The 18421-nt window shown below is 49.1% G+C and overlaps 1 protein-coding gene across 1 annotated transcript in view; it reads left to right on the forward strand.

Annotated features, from left to right (window-relative positions):
• Positions 1 to 18421, forward strand: part of CASD1 (CAS1 domain sialic acid O acetyltransferase 1) — a 224404-nt gene that overhangs the window by 174320 nt on the left and 31663 nt on the right. Inside the window, exon 14 of the mRNA XM_085630840.1 lies at positions 3606 to 3707. Within this exon, the coding sequence (XP_085486966.1) occupies positions 3606 to 3707 (102 nt within the window). The remainder of the gene's footprint in view (positions 1 to 3605; positions 3708 to 18421) is intronic.

Raw genomic sequence — 18421 nt, forward strand, 5'->3', positions numbered from 1 at the left:
CCAAAGGGGATAGGAGCTGGTGAAAACAAATTTTAAATAACTCAGAAAACCCTGGGCTGGCAATATCCCCTTTAACACAAAGAAAGACTAATGGCCGTTACCAGACCTCCCTTTAAGGAGGCGTCGGCGCTTCCAAAAGCGGTACGTGACTCGAATCCCCACTCTCAAGGGAAACGAGCGTCAAAGCAACCAAACGCTGCGAGCTGTTCTACCCAGCTCGCGAGCGAAGTACAGACCAGAATTGGCGTAGTAAGCCGCCCAGGAGCTCCGTGTAAACACAAACGTGCGCGCGTCTCTGACAGACGGTTGAAACCGCAGAGATGCGCTGCGCTCGCCACAGCCTCCCGCGCCCTCAGGCGGCGGGAGGTCCGGAGCACACCAGCAAAGTCCCCGCGTAGGTGTGATAGAAACACTCCCGCGGCAACGAACGATCACACACGCGCGATATGAGCGAAACAAGAATACTAAACTAATTCACTCACGTTACCAGAACAATGGGGAAAATTCATAAATCAAAGTGACAAGGCAATCGCTGCTTAGCGCAAGAGCGATACTTTACAAACAAAACAAACGCGCTACAACCAAACAAAGCACATTCTGCACTATGTCAAATCAAGCCCCCCAAACAGAAAAGAATCTGAGGAGAACTTAACTGGCTGCACAGCAGCGGGAGTGAAGTATATACAAGAGATCTCGAATGCTCGACTTAAAAATAGGGGAAAGATTACAATTACACACGTTTTCTTGGGGATATTGGGTGACCTATAAATCATGTATTACTAGCTCTTTTACACATCAGGGCTTTACCCGTGCTGCATTGTTCCCAGTGCATCACTGTGCAGTTCTCTCTGATGCTCTGTTGTTTTATGATGGCCCTTCCAACTTCCACTTACTTAGCTCCCTGTACCTCTGAGCGTTAAGATAGCTCAGTTCAAAGTCAAACTGGGACAGAAGATAGGCCTGGGCACAAAAATAAAAGTGCCTCTAGTTAGTGAATTAGAAGGCTCAAAAAGTGGCCCATATTTTCAAATTCGGCAGTTTGGAACTTGGAAAGGCACACTGCATGGAAGTCTGCATGGATATTACCGTGCTACAGGCAATGTTTGTTTTAATATTAGGAAAATCAACAGAAAAACCTGGCCTAGCAGACTATAAAAGAGGCCAACAAAGAGCCAGAAAAATCAGTGCACACACTGCCTTGCCAGACCAGCCCTGGGGCCCTCCCTGCCTGGTTGCCCTATACGTCAGTCTGACACTGGCTCAGTTGGTTAAGGAGCCTTAATCAGGTAACGATATGTAACCTGAGGCACAGTTTGCACTCCGTCCGTGCATTCCTCGTTGCCATTTCCCGAGATCCATTGTCCTCAATTACTGCACGTTATTGGTTATTAAAAAGGCGATTTGTTAGAATTATAATAATTATAGTGTGTCTTACGGGTGCATGCGTACATGTCCAGGCGTGGCAAAGTATGTTGTGTGCAGCCTGCGAAGGCGCCACAGTGGGAACCTGCCAGCATTCTGCAATATTACATTTCAATAATGTGCTACATACTAGCGACATATGTATGGGTGAAATAAGTGTAAATAAAAACACACGTGGCTCGAGATACGCCTGTCTGTCTCTCACTTTATAGGAGCAAGTCTGTTCGGAGATTCAATTATCCTAAACAGTCTGAGGCGGAAGGGTCTGGGCGCGCTTGCGCACGTGTGTGGGAGAGAGAGAGAGAAATGTGTGAATACATACATAGATCAGGAATAACAGCCCTGAGGAACACGATGTCATATCAACCAAAAACGGTCCCTAACATAGGCATACCCTGTACCTGCTGTACAACAGACGTGCAAATCCCCTCGTGTTTTTGAAAAGTCAATACAAATGTGTTCACGAGTGCCAACGAATCAAAACACGATATGGTCATCAGCAACACCAACACATACTGTAAATTCTGCATTGATGGTGTATCATGCATAAACATACGTCATGGAAAAAGATACCGGGCCTACTGTACAGAAGCAAAAATGTATACATCTATAGGTGCATTACAGCCTGTCAGCACGGAGGCACGCGCGCACATACTCTGTGAAATAGGAGAAGGCTTATCCACAGACACATTGCCCCATATGTGCATTAGAGGTGACCTCTCGCGCACACACATATACCAATTGCAGGCGAGAATGGCTAATTAAACATACAAACTCAGATAGGCGTTCACCATCTGAATTACAGGCAACAACCGGAGAAGAGTACCCTGGGCCATCTAGAGGCATAGGGGGAGGGGGTGCAGGGTAACTGGGGTGATACTTACTGGTCCACTCAACATTCCATTCTATGACATATTAACAATCACTGACAAAAGTCTCAATGCGGAAACACATTTTTATGAGGGGTGCTGGCTGTGCTTGGGTCCATGTTCCTGGACTCCAAGATGTGTGTCTGGATTATTCCATGTGCTGGTGTGTTGGTAAGTCTGCACATGTAAATAATGTGCTAGAAAACAAATCTGTCCATTAAGCGCTATTCTCTGAAGACTGGCACCGGTCAGGTACTGAAAGGTTTATCAAGTAATACTACTTTCTCCCTGTCACTACTTCCCAGTGGGGCTTTTTCAAAGGGCCCCATTGTTGCTGTTCCAATTATTACCATTGTTATTAGTAATAATATTAGCAATAAAGGAGGGGTATTGTCTAACTGTTTGCACGTGCATTATTAGGTATAATCCTGTTGGTTGGAAAGGGGTGGCTTCGAGTGTGTTGCAGGCGGTTCTGTCTGCACTGATACCGCGAAAAGGGTTAAAGGGTTATAGTGGAGAAGGAGAGGTGAGGGTGCAGGAGCAGAAGGCGGAGGGTGGGGGGGGGGTATAGTCCCTTTTAGGTCTTCAATGAAAACACACTGCAACCAGTGCAGCATTTTGCAAAGGTGATTCCGGTTATAGACATCAGCGCCGCGCACTACGGCAGCCTTTCGAAGAGAGTGGCCCGGAAAGCACCGTCGCCAAGGGAAGCGTGTGTTTGTCTATGCCCCCTTCTTTCGTGCCAGGGCTCTTTCATCACGTGCGAGGCCATTTTATGGCGTCGCTGCTTCACAGGGCCCTTCTCCGACTAGCGTTTGTGACTAAGCTCTTTCCATGCCGGGGACAACTGCTGTCTGCAATTCTGCCTACTGAATGGTTGCGTTGCGAGGGACAGACAATAGAATTCCAAGCTTTCCTCCTCCACGCAACCCAGAACAAAATAAATAAGAAAGCACCTTGTGATAAAAAAAACAAGCTACCGAAACAAAAATGGCGTGGGCCAGCCGCCATAGGCCATCCCAAAAGGCGAAAGGACGGTAACAACAAAGACCGATATCGCGCCACTGTTTACCATAACGGATGACGCAAGCCAATCGGAAAGAGGGGTGGGGATTCAAGTCCCTTTCTAAATCTTGTTTATTTACTATAGCTCTCGCCGGCGAGGAGTGCATGCGCGCGCCAACGCTAGGCGAGACCTAAAAACGTGTTCATATTTCAGATGTTTAGATACTACCATTAATTTTTCTTAATTGTGTATGTAATTTATTAATTATTGCTTGTTTAATGTGGCGATATTTATTTTGTCTTTTATAGGGTTTATTTGAGAAAATCTTTTCCCTTTGGCCTGTGTCTACGCTGTTTGAGCTAAACGGAAACGTCTACGAGTGGTGGTTCAGATGGAAGTTAGACCGCTACGTATGTTCCATTTTCACTTTTTAAAAAAAATCAATATTACTATTTATATTTGTTTTCTGAAACACACAAGGGTTTTTACTTGCTTTAAAATTTTTACGTGTACTGAAGCATTTTACGTTGGTTTGCTATTGTCTATTGAGCCGTGACAGCAAAATAATTTAATCTATAACCATAATATAAATAACATCTATTCCTGTCCCTGCAGAACTGTAAAGAGTTTAAATTCCTCATTATTAAATAGCTCCTTAATACCTTAAAGTTAATTTTCATATCCTGTGCCAAAAAGACAATTCAGAAATATTTTTAAGAAATCCGTTCATTGTCCTTTAGATGTTTATTTTGAGCTTATGCTGTTCAGTATGAATACAACAAATATTGCAACATTAAAACATTTGGTCATTGTTAAGCATTCTTCTGACTTGTTTTGGGAAATAGGTTTCCATATGTATGGTAAAATGCTTGTAAACGTAAACATGCTTTTGCCTGCTTTGAGTAAGACCACTGACAGGCTATGGGAATCCTTTTAAAGGCATTCTACTTCCTCTTAAATGCCTTTGGAATATATTTTTCACTGAACTCGGTTTTGTATATACCACTTGGTAGAGTTTTGTCTTTGCCGCAGTACCATTCTGTCCGGCACACTCAGTCGTTTGCAGAGACCAATGTTACCCCTCTCTGCTGTTTTTGTCACTCTTCAATTTGCAGCTCTGTAACACCACTCCTGCCTTTAGCAGGGTGCTGGCAGAATAGCAGTTTTCTCTTGTCTACCTCTTCCAAACCTAGCATAGCTTTACGTGGTGACAGCAAGGAACGTACATGTTTCCTACATCACTGAAATCACATTTAGATTAATGTTGGGAGAAAACAAATTGGCAGCTGTCAATGAATAGGCCTTCAGACTAAGATGGTCAAGCCTCAAAGGTAGTGAGAAAGTTCCAAAGCTAGCAGAGTGGATATACTAGCTACACTGGTTATTTTTTCAGAGGTATAATACATGTTTCTTAAAGTCCATATGTAATGGAACTCTTAGGGAACTACTTTCTGCGGGTATTATGTAAAGACCCATTGTTTGTTTCATAAATGTTTGTCCGAAGCACAAGGAGTTTAACATTTAATAATGAATCCTTTATTATTACCTATTTAGAGAAGTTCAGACCATAACTTTAATAGCAAGCGCCCTTACATTATTCTGTCATTTGACTCATAAAACCTAAACACTCAAGCCAAGGTCGTATACAATGTACAGCTTGATATAAAAGATCTTTTGGGGTCAGCATGAAGCTATAAAGCATACGGTCCTCAGTATGCACTTCGACGTCTGCTCCACTTCTCATGTATAGATTTTTGGATTCCTGGATGAATTGATGCATACAATGGACCCATTCCATATATATATAGAGAGAAAAAGTGTCTCAATGTTATGCTTTTTGCACATGATTAATGTATGCAAGGGCTGTTTAATCAATCAATCAATACACTTATAAAGCGCACTACATACCCGTTAGGGTCTCAAGGCGCGGGGGGGAGGGGTTGCTGCTACTAAGAGCCAGGTCTTGAAGAGTCTTCTGAAGGCCAGTAGGTCTCGGGTCTGCCGTAGTTTTGTGGGGAGGGTGTTCCAGGTCTTGGCGGCGAGGTGGGAGAAGGATCTGACGCTGGCGGTCGTTCTTCGGATGCGAGGGACTGTGGCGAGGGCGAGGCCTGCGGAGCTGGCGGGTGGGGGTGTAGAGGCTGAGCCGTCTGAGGTATGCTGGGCCGGTGTTGTGGAGAGGTTTGTGCGCGTGGAGGAGGAACTTGAAGTTGACCCTCTTGTTGACGGGGAACCAGTGCAGGTCTCTCAGGTGGGGGGTGATGTGGCTGTGGCGGGGGATGTCGAGGATCAGGCGTGCCGAAGCGTTCTGGATGCGTTGCAGCCGTCTCAGGAGCTTGGCCGATGTTCCTGCGTAGAGGGCGTTTCCGTAGTCCAGCCTGCTGGTGATGAGGCCCTGGGTGACTGTTTTTCTCGTTTCGGTGGGGATCTACTTGAAGATCCTGTGGAGCATTCGGAGGGTGTTGAAGCAGGATGAGGAGATGGCGTTGACCTGCTTAGTCATGGAAAGGGTGGCGTCGAGGATGACCCCTAAGTTGAGTGCGTGGTCGGTGGGTGTCGGTGCAGTTCCCAGTGTTGTCGGCCACCAGGAGTCTTCCCAGGCTGAGGGGGTGGGGCCGCGGATGAGGACCTCCGTCTTGTCTGAGTTCAGCTTCAGTCGGCTGTTCTTCATCCATTCAGCGACATCCTTCATTCCTTCGTGGAGGTTTGTTTTGGTGGTGTGAGGGTCTTTACTGAGGGAGATGATTAGCTGGGTGTCGTCGGCGTAGGAGATAATGTTGAGGTCGTGCTGTTGGGCGAGTGGTGCCATGTAGATGTTGAACAGGGTGGGGCTGAGGGAAGAGCCCTGGGGTACGCCGCAGATGATCTCGGTGGCTTTGGAGCAGAAGGGGGAGGCGGACGCTCTGAGTTCTGCCAGAGAGGAACGATGTGGTCCAGTCCAGGGCCTTCTCTTGGATTCCAGCGTCGTGTAAGCATGTTCGTAGTGTGTTGTGGCAGACCGTGTCGAAAGCGGCTGACAGGTCCAGGAGGTTGAGGGCCGCTGTTTCTCCGTTGTCAAGCAGGGTCCTAATGTCATCGGTGGCGGCGATGAGGGCGGTTTCGGTGCTGTGGTTGCTGCGGTAGCCAGACTGGGATGGGTCCAAGATGTTGTTCTCCTCGAGGTAGCGGGTCAGTTGTTTGTTGACGATTTTCTCCGTGATCTTCGCCGGGAATGGAAACGGGGAGATGGGTCGGAAGTTCTTGAGGTCCTTGGGGTCCGCCTTGGGTTTCTCGAGTAAGGCGTTGATCTCGGCGTGCTTCCAGCGCTCCGGGAAGGTTGCTGTCTCAAAGGAGATGTTGATTACTCTCCGGAGATGGGGTGCGATGACTGTGCTGGCTTTGTTGAATATGTGGTGAGGGCATGGGTCTAATGGTGATCCGGAGTGAATGGTGTTCATGATTTTGCTGATGTCCTCGTCGTTGACGCTGGTCCAGGATAGCAGGCGGTTGGTGCGGGTGGTGGTCGTGGGGGTGGTGGTTGTCGGGGTGGTCGTGGCGCTGAAGCTGTCGTAGATGTCGGCGATCTTGCGGTGGAAGAAGGTGGCCAGTGAGTCGCACAGGTCTTGCGAAGACGGGATGTCGTTGGTGTTGGAGCTGGGGTTGGAGAGTTCCTTCACGATGTTGAAGAGCTCTTTGCTGTTGTGCGCGTTGTTATCTAGGCGGTCCTTGAAGGAGGCCCTCTTGGCGCCTCTGATAAGTTGATGGTGTCTGCGGGTGGCGTTCTTGTGGGCTATGTAGCTGTCCGATGATCGTTCGCGGAGCCAGTTCTCCAATTTTCGGCATGTTCGTTTGGAGGCCTGGAGGTCTTCGGTGAACCAGGTGGCTTCTTGCTGGTGCGGTTGCTGGAGGGTGACTTGAGCAGGGCGAGGGTGTTGACGCTGTCGTTGATCCATTGTCTGAGGTTGCGGGCGGCAATGTCGGGATCGGTGGAGTCGGCGGGCGGGTTCTGGGTGAGGGTGGCGGTTAGCTGGTCTTCGGTGACTTTACTCCAGCAGCGTCGACGCCTCTGTTGAGTGCGGTGGTGCGTGTTGAGCTTCCTGCAGGTGAAGTGGATGTAGTGGTGGTCTGTCCAGTGGGGTTCGGTGGTGTGGTTGAAGGAGACGTGGGGGCTTGCGGTGAAGATGGGGTCGAGCGTGTGGTCGGCGGCATGGGTGGGTGTTGTCACGAGCTGTCTGAGTCCGAGGTTGGCAAGGTTGTCAATCAGGGTGGTGGAGTTGGCGTTGTTTCTCGACGTGGAAGTTCAGGTCTCCTAGGAGGATGTAGTCTGTGGAGACGAGGGCGTGCGTGCTGGTGAAGTCGGCGATGGAGTCGCTGAACTGCGGTCGGGGTCCGGGGGGTCTGTAGACGAGGGTTCCTCGGAGGGTGGTCTTGGGGTCGGTGTGGATCTGGAAGTGCATGTGTTCGGCAGGGTTGAGGGTGTCGTCTGTGTTGGTCGACACTCTTGAGAGTGTTCCTGTGGATGATGGCGATTCCTACTCTGTTGGAACGGTCTCTGCGGGTGATCCTGTAGCCTTCCGGGATGGCTATGGCGATGTCGGGTGCTGAGGCGGGGTTCAACCAGGTCTCTGTCAGGAAGGCGACATCCGGGATGGTGGAGTCGAGAAGGTCCCACAGTTCGACGGCGTGTTTGCGGGTGTTGAGGAGGATGCAGTTGAGATAGTTGGGTATCTTGGTTGGCAGTTTGGCTGGCCGGATGCTGGTGAAGCTTCAGCTCTGGCAGGTGAAGGGTCCTTGGGTGCACTTCGGGGTGGCCCGGTAGCAGATGTGTTCTCGGCCGGTGTTGAGTGCGTGGAGGGTGCTGGCATCGTACCTCAGTCGGGCGTTGTTGCGTCTGCGGGGGCCAGGGGTTCTGGCGCTGGGTGCGGTCCAGGCACAGCCGGGCGCAGACGGGCTTGCCTTAGGAACGCCTTCGGCTAAACAATCCCCTTGTTGGCAAATTACCTTCACCTAACTCGATACCCAAGCTCTCAGGGGATTATTGGGTTGCCCACCTTTTTGATGTGTCTATTAGTACCACAAAGTTGCTTGGTGGTCTACTCCCATATAACAAAGTCAGAGTTCTCTGGTATGCGGATGATGTAGAATTCTACTTGAAAGGACACTCTCTACTTCAGACATACAACTCCTGCATCACAGCTTGCACATCATCCATACCTGGATGTCCAGCGCCTACTTGAAGCTTAATCCAGCCAAGACAGAATTCCTGTTAATGGGCAAGAACAGCAAACAAAAAACAGTACAAACCTGGCTCAGTTACATGAACCTTGACCGCTTCAAACCCCATCTTTCACTAAATACCAAGTCACTTTGATTTACCCTTGACGTTAACATTGCACTCAAGGAACACATTGTCAAAAAACACATAATGCTCTGTCTTCCAAAGAAAGTGTTTATTCCAGAAAGCATCTTCAGAGCTGCTGTTTAAGTCCTCATCCCCTGGCATCTGGATGCTGGCAACTCCCTGCCTTATGGCCTCCTAGATTCCACACTGGCACCACTTAAGGATATCCTACATGCCGTACCAAGCTCATTCAGGGCTTGAGGAAATATGATCACCGTACCCCCATCCTGACGGAACTTGATTGGCTTTGTTTGCCAGTTAGCACCATCTTCAAAACCAGCTGCATGATTTACAAAGCCATCATGACCACACCCCTCCTTATCTTGTAGACAAGCTCAATATCTCTTGTGGTTCCCGGCACACACGCAGCCATCACAGGGTAAATAAGACTGAGATGTGTAAATATTGAAAAACCAAGGCAGCTTGCCTTTTCCATCTTTATCAGGAACAACATCCCCGTATTTATCAGGACCATGCCATGACTTCTTCAGTTTAGGTAAGAGTTGAAAACACGCCTGTTTGAAGATCACTGCATCATGATGCATTTATAGTCCACACCCAGGTACTTCTCCTATCATTAGTTGACTTTATGATTATCTTTCACCCGGCACAGCTCTAATTTGCCTTTTGGCTATTTTTGCGGTACAGAAATACCACAGACCTACTTTAAAAAAATTAATATTTGCCTATATTGGTCTGCAAGTAACTCCCCCTTTTACCATTGCTTCAGAAATGTAGAGCAGGGTTTGGAGTGCGCCTATCTGTCCTTGACTCTTATGTATAGAAATGACAAGATGCTCAGTCATTGAGTGGTCTGTACTCTAGACAAATGAGCTTTCTTTATCTTACATGTTAACTGCAAGTCGAGCATCGGGAGTATCACACAACTATCCTTTCATCAAATAATGTGAACTTCTCCTTCTCAGTGATCATGTATTCGCCAAATTGTTGTCCTCACTAGTCCCAAAACCTCTACACCTTTGGTTTATGCCTTTAGCATCCTAGCCATAGATGAGAGCCCAGTCCACTAAGCCATTGCCATGTCCTGTTCCAAATGAACTATTTTACATCCTGACTGCATACACAAATTAAAATCCAGCAGCTTTATCCTTAATTAAGGTTAACTTCAGGTTTAATCCTTTAATGCTCCTTCAGGACAAAACCTCAACTCTGGTCCCAAGCACTAGTGGATTTGACGTGGATCTTTTCACTCCTTGCCAAAATGCAACCCTCTCTGTCTCCAATCACACCACCCTGAAGAGAAGTAGCTGACACTTGAATTCGGGTGTTTTTATTTTTTAAAGTGCATGTTCAGGCCAAAGGGTTTCTTGGAACTATACAGATGATATTTATTAGTATACAGTTTGTGGCACTCATTGAATAGGCTGAGTGGGTCTGCCGGGATTCAATCCTGTGGTCATCTGGGTGAAGCGGAGATCCCTGAAGGGCATGCAATTGTCCACTGCACCATCTACCCTTGCTTGTTCTCTGGGGAGAGCTTGCAGAGACCATAGACCACAGACTGAGAGCCCCTTTCCATGGACATTAAAAAGGATTACCTACCTCCGTATTCTTTTAAACCTAGACCTGTATGAATGCGCCAGAAGCAATTTCAAGATTCTGTGAAGGAGGGCGAAAGCATTCATGAATTTGTGGGGCAATTACAACCTGTCCTGGCTCGGAGGATTGGCATCACTTAAAAAGTCAATCCTGCTGTAGATATTGTACGTCTTTGACCGCTCCCCTTCCCGCTTACCTTAATGAAGGGCGAGATATCACGTTTGCTGGATATCTGTGCCAACTTAATTTTGGAATGGGAAAAAACAGCGGCTAGGTCACACCTTAGACAGGAGCGGGGAGGGGGGTGGTTTGCATGACATACGACACTTATGATGCCGCATAGATATGAAATGTGGATGAATGACTTCAGGGCTCAACAGATATAATATGGTGCTACATAGAACAAAATCGAATAACCTACCCTTTAAGGAAGTCCTCTGGGTTCCAAACTGACAGAGGTCTTGAAACCTCTACGTTTCGCCCATAAGATTATTGTTGAAGATATGGGACTGTTTGACCCGCCATAAGGAATTATTCACCTCTTACTTATCCCCCATAACCCACGTTGTGGGTAACGCAAACTTTTCCAAAGGTCTTGATAGAATCTGCTTCCAGTTGGGGCAAATGCAGGGATGCTTCCAGTTTCAAGACTTTTTTTCATAATAATGGGGAAATTTACTCTTTTGATTAAGTAAAACATACATATTGAATCCCTGAGGGAGAGATACCACTACTTACAGCGCACACATTGGGTTCCACAACCACACATTAGTGAGAGTGTCCCACAATTACCTACAACTTTCAGAAAGTTCCTCTAAACCTACACAAAATTGTTTTGGGAGCATATACCATTCTCAATATTCGTTCCCCATAATCTGACGTTGCCGATCAGAAATGTTGGCAGAAAGATCTCGGCATTACTTTGGTTCAGAAACACTGGGATGGCATTTATATAGTGGCAAGCAATTTTACACGCCGTAAAGCGGAGCAAGAACACTATACAAGATCTTATATCGGTGGCTTTATATCCCATCCGACGATATACTATAGATAAGGCATGCCATGAGACATGTTACAGACACAATGTATTGTGTACAAACCCCCCATGTATTATGGTCATACCGCAAGCTTGTGAGTTTTGGGAACTGTTCTTAATAGTAAATTTCAAATGAAGGGTAAAGACATAGATAAAACCCAGCCTTCCTTATCTTGAGGACCCTGGAAGAATATCCATTTTGCAGCGTGAATCTTTCTGGATTCACTATGCTGTGCATTATTCCGCGATCTTGTGGTTGGGTCCGGATTCGTAGTCTTTTCTTTGTTTTTTTTTTTTTTTTTTTTCGTAGCCCAGGTGGGCGTCGACGTACACCATTTGGTGCACCTCCCGTGACGTCGTCGTGCTTCCTGCGGAAGTCCCACCTTTGGGGCGCCATCTTCAGATTCTTTTTTCCGCCGTTGGGTCTGGATCGTCATCGGGAAGCTCCAGAATTACACTCGAAGGAAGAAGGAAGAAAAGCGAGTTTCGTCGATAGAAACACTAGAAGATATCAGGAAAGGAAAAGATTTCATCAGGAGCGCGAAGAAAGGAGGACCAGCGCCCTTTTTCTTCGACGGCCTTGGAGAATGCACGCTCAGAGACCCTGAGCGCAATGGACAAGACGCCATTCAAGTTCTGCCCAAACTGCCACCACAAGTTCGCGCAGAGAGACCAGCATCCGGTCTGCAACCTCTGCCTACCGGTCGATCACCAGAGTATCGACTGCAACGCCTGCTCAGCCTTCGCGCCGAAGACACTCAGGGTGAGAGAGCGGCAGAGAAGGGCCAACGCCAGCATGGATGGCAAGGGGAAGCCCCCGACGCTCTACGCTCTGGGCCTCTCCTCGGACGACGAGGACAACGTCGCCGAGACAGCCGAAAACTTCACGGTCGTAGAGACCGACAAGAAAAAAGAAGACGAGGTAAGAGAATCGTCGAGCGCAAAACAGAAAGTACCTCGACAACACGAGGGTGACTCGAGAAAATCTGAGTCAAAGTCCACGAAGGGAGCCCCGGCGCCGAAAACTTCGACGTCCAAAGGGGGAACCACGGACAAGAGGCCGAGCGGATCCTTAGATAAGGACTCCCTGGTGCCGAAAGACGCCGAAAGGCAAGGGTCGTCGAAAGCATCCCATGAAACGGGCCGATCGACGCAGAAAGAACGTTCGACGTCGACGCAAGTTTCATCAAAAAGACCCGCGGTCGACGCCGAAAGCATCTCCGAGATGGAGAAAAAGAAGAGGCGGCTCGAGGCCGAAATGGAGAACATCCTTCAAAGAAAGAAGGAGTTCGACACCAGAATGAAGGAATTCAAGATTCCAACGGTTCCATCAGCGGACGTCGAGGAGGTCGAAGACGAGTTCGACGCCGAAGGGCTGACAAGGGAACTCGAAGAGGAAGAAGAGCCCTATTATGAGGGAGAAGCCGAGGAAGAAGACCAACGGTCATTCTACGAATCGGCGGCATCTACCAGCAACGACGTCGAATGGCACGATCTCGACACCGAAAACCCGGAGGAGCCCGTGGACACGTACCCTTCGAGGCCTTCGCCACCCGACGACATCGGGGTCTACAATATGGTGGTCAGGAGCGCAGCAATGGCCTTCGGCGTCAAACTCGACGAGGAGAAACCGAAAGCCGATTTTCTCGTCGAGACACTGCTCCCCATCCAGACAAGGAGCCAGTTCCTCCCCATGCTACAAAGCGTGATGAATCAGGGGAGAGAAGCCTTCAAGGAACCTGCGACCTGCCGGTCGATCACGCCCAGGACAGAGAAGAAATATAAGCACTCCTCCCTGGACCCCCCCTTACATCAAGGGTAGCGTGACCGCGGACTCCATCATAGCCTCCACGGCCAGGAGAAGGGCCAACGTACCAGCAACTTCGGGCCCACCCCCGGATAAGGAGAGCAGGAGGATTGACCTCACAGGAAGAAAGGTCGAGAGGAACGCCGCAATGCACTGGCGCATGGCGAATTCAAATGCACTCCTCAATAGACACCAATACCAGCACTGGGATGAGATGGGGGAGTTAGTAAAGCACCTCCCCGAAGAATACCGGCAGAGAGCCTCTCACCTGATAGATGAAGGCAAAAACATCGCCAACTCCTGTATAAAGACGGCGTTGGATGGGGCAGAGACTTCAGCAAGACTCATGGCCATAGGGGTCACAGAGAGGAGGCATGCATGGCTAAGAATCTCGGGATTCAAACCGGAAGTGCAGAACAACATCCTTGGCACCCCCTTCAATGGAGAGACACTGTTCGGAGCAACAGTGGACGACAAGCTCACCCAGCTGAAAAAAGAAAACGAGACGGCGAGGTCCATGGGGGCCCTACAGCTGAGGGGAATGAGGCGAGGAAATCCCTCGAGAAGACCCTACGGTAGGGGAGGAAGCCAGCAGGGGACGTCGCACCAGGCGTTCCAACAAAGTCAGCAGGGTGAAGGTCACGGACAAGGTCAGCAGAAGCAAAACTGGCAATATCAACCTCAGGGCCAGTCCTTTCGCGGGAGAGGGAACGGACGTGGCCAAAGGAGGAGAGGGGGCGAACAGCCCTCGACGAAGTGACTCAGCACGCAAGAGGACGCCTACCCTCGTCAGGACCCCAAGGGTGAGGCGCAAAAAAGTGTCATCAGGGGGAAGAGAAAATTCAAGAGCCTACGAGCATACGACACCAGTAGGCAGAAGACTGAGGTTCTACCTTCAGGAGTGGCGGCGTATAACCACAGACAAGTGGATACGGAACGTTGTGCAGTACGGGTACTGCGTAGATTTGGAGAAAAGACCTCCAAACAGGAAACCAAGGGGAAGACTGAGATCGGCCCAAGAACTGGCAATACTCAGAGAAGAAACGCGGAAACTCCTGCAAAAGGGAGCCATAGAGACAGTGCCGTTCAGAGAACGCAACAAAGGGGTCTACTCAAACTACTTCGTGGTTCCGAAGGTAGACGGAGACCTCAGACCCATACTAGACCTCCGTTACCTAAACAAGTTCATCAGAACGCAAAGGTTCAAAATGACTTCACTGCAGGAGGTTCTGCCACAGATAAGAGAAGGGGACTTCATGGTCACCGTGGACCTCAAGGATGCCTATCTTCACATCCCAATAAACAGAAGGCACAAGGGCCTTCTAAGATTCAACATCGAACAAGAACACTACCAGTTCACGACCCTGGCCTTCGGATTAAAATCAGCACCAAGGGTCTTTACAAAATGCCTGTCGGCGGTAGCGGCGCACCTACGAAGGCAGGGAATACATGTCTACCCCTACTTGGACAACTGGCTGGTCAAGGCAAACTCACGCGGAAAGTGCGAGAGTCACGCAAAACGCGTAACAGACACCCTCACAAATCTGGGATTCTCGATCCACTGGGGAAAATCATCGATGGAACCGGAGCAGGTGAAGATTTTCCTGGGGGCAAAGATCAACTCCCGCAACAGTACAGTAGTGCCCAGCGAGAGGAGGACAGAGGCTCTACTGAAGGAGGCGAAGCTCTACCAGAAGGGGCGAGCTCTAACAGTGAGGGCTGTGAGCAAGATGATGGGGATGATGGCGTCCTGTATCCAGCTGGTGCCGAATGTACGCCTGCACATGAGACCATTCCAGGAATGGCTACAACAACAATGGTCACAAGCAAACGGAAGCTGGGAGGATCTAGTGGTTGTTACGCACGCAGTGCAGGAGGAGATAACTTGGTGGAACAGAGACAACATAACAGCAGGGAGAAGCCTGACACCACCAATCCCAACAGTGACCATTACCACGGACGCATCGCAGAAGGGATGGGGAGCGCACATGGACAACCTCAGAGTGAGGGGTCTATGGGCCCCAGCAGATGCGGTCCGCCATATCAACTACCTCGAGTTGAAAACAATCCTGCTAGCCCTGAAGGCATTCCAGAGGCACCTGTTCAACAAGAGGGTGTTGGTCCAAACAGACAACACCACGGCGATGTTCTACATCAACAAACAAGGGGGGACACAGTCGTTCCCGCTCTCATCCCTAGCTCAGGAGATTTGGAGATGGGCCATACCTCTCAGGATAGATCTACTGGCAATTCACCTACCGGGGAAGGACAATGTGGAGGCAGACTGGCTAAGCAGGCAGACCTCAGCATCACACGAGTGGGAGCTCAATGGCCAGGAAACGGAGAAACTCTTCCGGAGATGGGGGACTCCCACAATAGACCTTTTTGCAACACGCCACAATGCAAAATGCCAAAGCTTCGCGTCCAGGCAACCAGATCAGCAATCCAAGGGAAATGCCCTATGGATAAGCTGGTCGAGGACATTTGCCTACGCCTTTCCACCGATACCCCTGTTGCACAGAGTGCTCGACAAGTGCAGAACCAGCAACATGACCCTGATCCTGGTGGCTCCGCAGTGGGCGAGGCAGACATGGTTCTCACAAATTCAAGAAATGGCACAAGGCGACCCATACAGGTTCGAGAGGAGGAAGGACCTGCTCTCAATGCAAAACGGAGAGGTCCTGCACCCAGAGCCAGAGACCCTCAACCTGGCGGCATGGCTCCTGAAGACCTAGAGTTCGCACACCTAAGATTCCTGCCGAGCACGATGCGAGTGCTACGGGAGGCGAGGAAACCAACTACACGAAAATGCTACAGCGCAAAATGGAAGAGGTTCACTGTGTGGTGCCGGAAAAAGGGCCTGCAAAACAGAATGACAAGAGACTCAACAGTACTGAGGTACCTCACACACCTTCTAAAGAGTAACCTCTGCTCGAGCTCACTAAGGGTACACCTAGCGGCCATCGTGGCCTACACCAGAGGTGAAAAAGGTGGAAGTTTCTTCAGCTCGCAGGTGGTGAGGAGATTCATGGAAGGAGCCAAAAGGATGGCCCCCCCGAAAAGGTTGCCGCCGCCGGCATGGAATCTGAATGTGGTCCTGACGGAGCTCATGAAGGCACCGTTTGAACCCATTCACAAGGCCACACTGCAGATGTTGACTATGAAAACAGCCTTTCTGGTGGCCATAACCTCACTACGCAGGGTGAGCGAGCTTCAAGCACTAACGCTGCAGGAACCCTACATTCAGATTCACAAAGATAGAATAGTCCTGAGAACGGACCCACACTTCATGCCCAAGGTAGTGTCGGCGTTCCACATAAATCAGGCTATCCAGATACCAAGTTTCTTCCAAAACCCGACTACAAACGCAGAAAAGCCACTGCACACCCTCGATGCCAGAAGAGCGGTGATGCACTACATTGAGAGAACCAAGGAACTCAGGAAGTCGAAACAGCTGTTTGTGTCCTTTGCTACTAGCTTCATGGGTAGACCAGTGACTAAGGGCACCATCGCAAGGTGGATTGCCCTCACTATTCAATTCTGCCACAAACAGGCTGGACAGGAGCTAGCGGAGGGGCCGCAGGCTCACTCCACAAGGAAGAAAGGGGCCACCGTGGCCTTCCTGGCGAACACGCCCATCCAGGACATATGCCTCGCGGCAACTTGGGCATCTGTGCACACGTTCACGAAACACTACTGCGTGGACATTCAGATGAACAAGGAAGCACAAGTTGGACAGAAGGTGCTTCAGCACATTTTCAACGACCAACGCTCATCTACCACCCAGCCGCCACAAAACTAGGAAAACCGCTACAAAATCGATGCACAGCATAGTGAATCCAGAAAGATTCACGCTGCAAAACGAATAGTTTCTTACCTGTCGGTGTAGTTTTGCAGCTTGAAGATCTTTCTGGATTCACTAGCGAACCCACCCACCTCCGCCAGGAAGATGAGGCTGGAGGAAGAGGGGGTAAAATGGAAAAGATCGAAGAAATACAAACATACAGATAAAGGGACAAGAAGGATTAATCAATCGCCTAGGGTTAGAAAAAAAAAAAAAAGAGGAAAGGAAAGGAAAAAAGACCCCGAAGATGGCGCCCCAAAGGTGGGACTTCCGCAGGAAGCACGACGACGTCACGGGAGGTGCACCAAATGGTGTACGTCGACGCCCACCTGGGCTACGAAAAAAAAAAAAAAAAAACCAAAGAAAAGACTACGAATCCGGACCCAACCACAAGATCGCGGAATAATGCACAGCATAGTGAATCCAGAAAGATCTTCAAGCTGCAAAACTACACCGACAGGTAAGAAACTATTCGTTATTCTCAACCACAGGGAAAAGAATCTCTATCTTACTTGCTATTCACCACTAAACAAATCATTTTGGGGCTATGGGGCAAGGTAGTGACTCCCAACTACAGAATCTTTGACAACTGCTCGTTTATCAGGAAATAGCATACGACCTGAAAGGAAAAACCCTCAAATTCACTAAAATGTGTGACCCTATTCTGACTTACCTAAATAAAGACCACAGAGGTCTAACCTACCCCTAACAGACAACAGGCCCTGGGCCTTCTCAACAGTGAGAAGGAGCTCCTTCTTGCAGGTTGCCAGACATAGTGGATTGGTGTGGGCGGGTGAGGGAATTGCTTGCATCAACGGTGCTAGTAGTGCTTTTGCAATGGTGTCAGTGTGGGTGGGGCTTTTGGAAGTAGGGGTGGAATTGTTTGTTGTGTATTCACCACGTTCTCTCAGTCCCCATTTCTGGTGCCGGCTGCCACTGTGTGGCTAGAATAGTAATTGCTTATTAAGATGTTAAAAACGCATGGGCTCGCAATACTAGCAGGCGTGAGTCACCTTATACCTTACCTGTTCAGCACATCGAACTTCCTCAATTACCTGATAGATCGGTGGATCAAAATTTGCTTTGCAGTATGTTTTTATTCCATTCTGCCCCTTAAGCCACACAAATTAGGTTTATGTTTTCTTTTATGAACACTTTACCGCAGCTATTGCTCCAAGGCCTCAGTTGTATAATGGAGAGCTGACTTTGAACTGATGCCTTGAGAAATCCTTTCCATTAATTGCTGTATCAGGAATATAGGTTGATTTCACAGGACAGAGTTGAGATGAGCCAAAGTGCCATAGTGCTATCAGAGACCAGTAGGACTGAGTACCAGGCACAGTTCAGGGCCCCCGGGATCTTTTGATGTACAGCATTCTCCATCTGTGATCCAGCTCCAATATACGAACCAGAAGCCCTGACTTCCCATGAGTGCTGGTAGCATCCAGGGGGCGACAAACGATCGGCTTGCACGGCCAGTTGTCTCTCAGTACAGGGTGG

The sequence above is a fragment of the Triturus cristatus genome, chromosome 10, assembly GCF_964204655.1.
Source record: "Triturus cristatus chromosome 10, aTriCri1.1, whole genome shotgun sequence".
In the NCBI taxonomy this organism is placed as follows: Eukaryota; Metazoa; Chordata; class Amphibia; order Caudata; family Salamandridae; genus Triturus; species Triturus cristatus.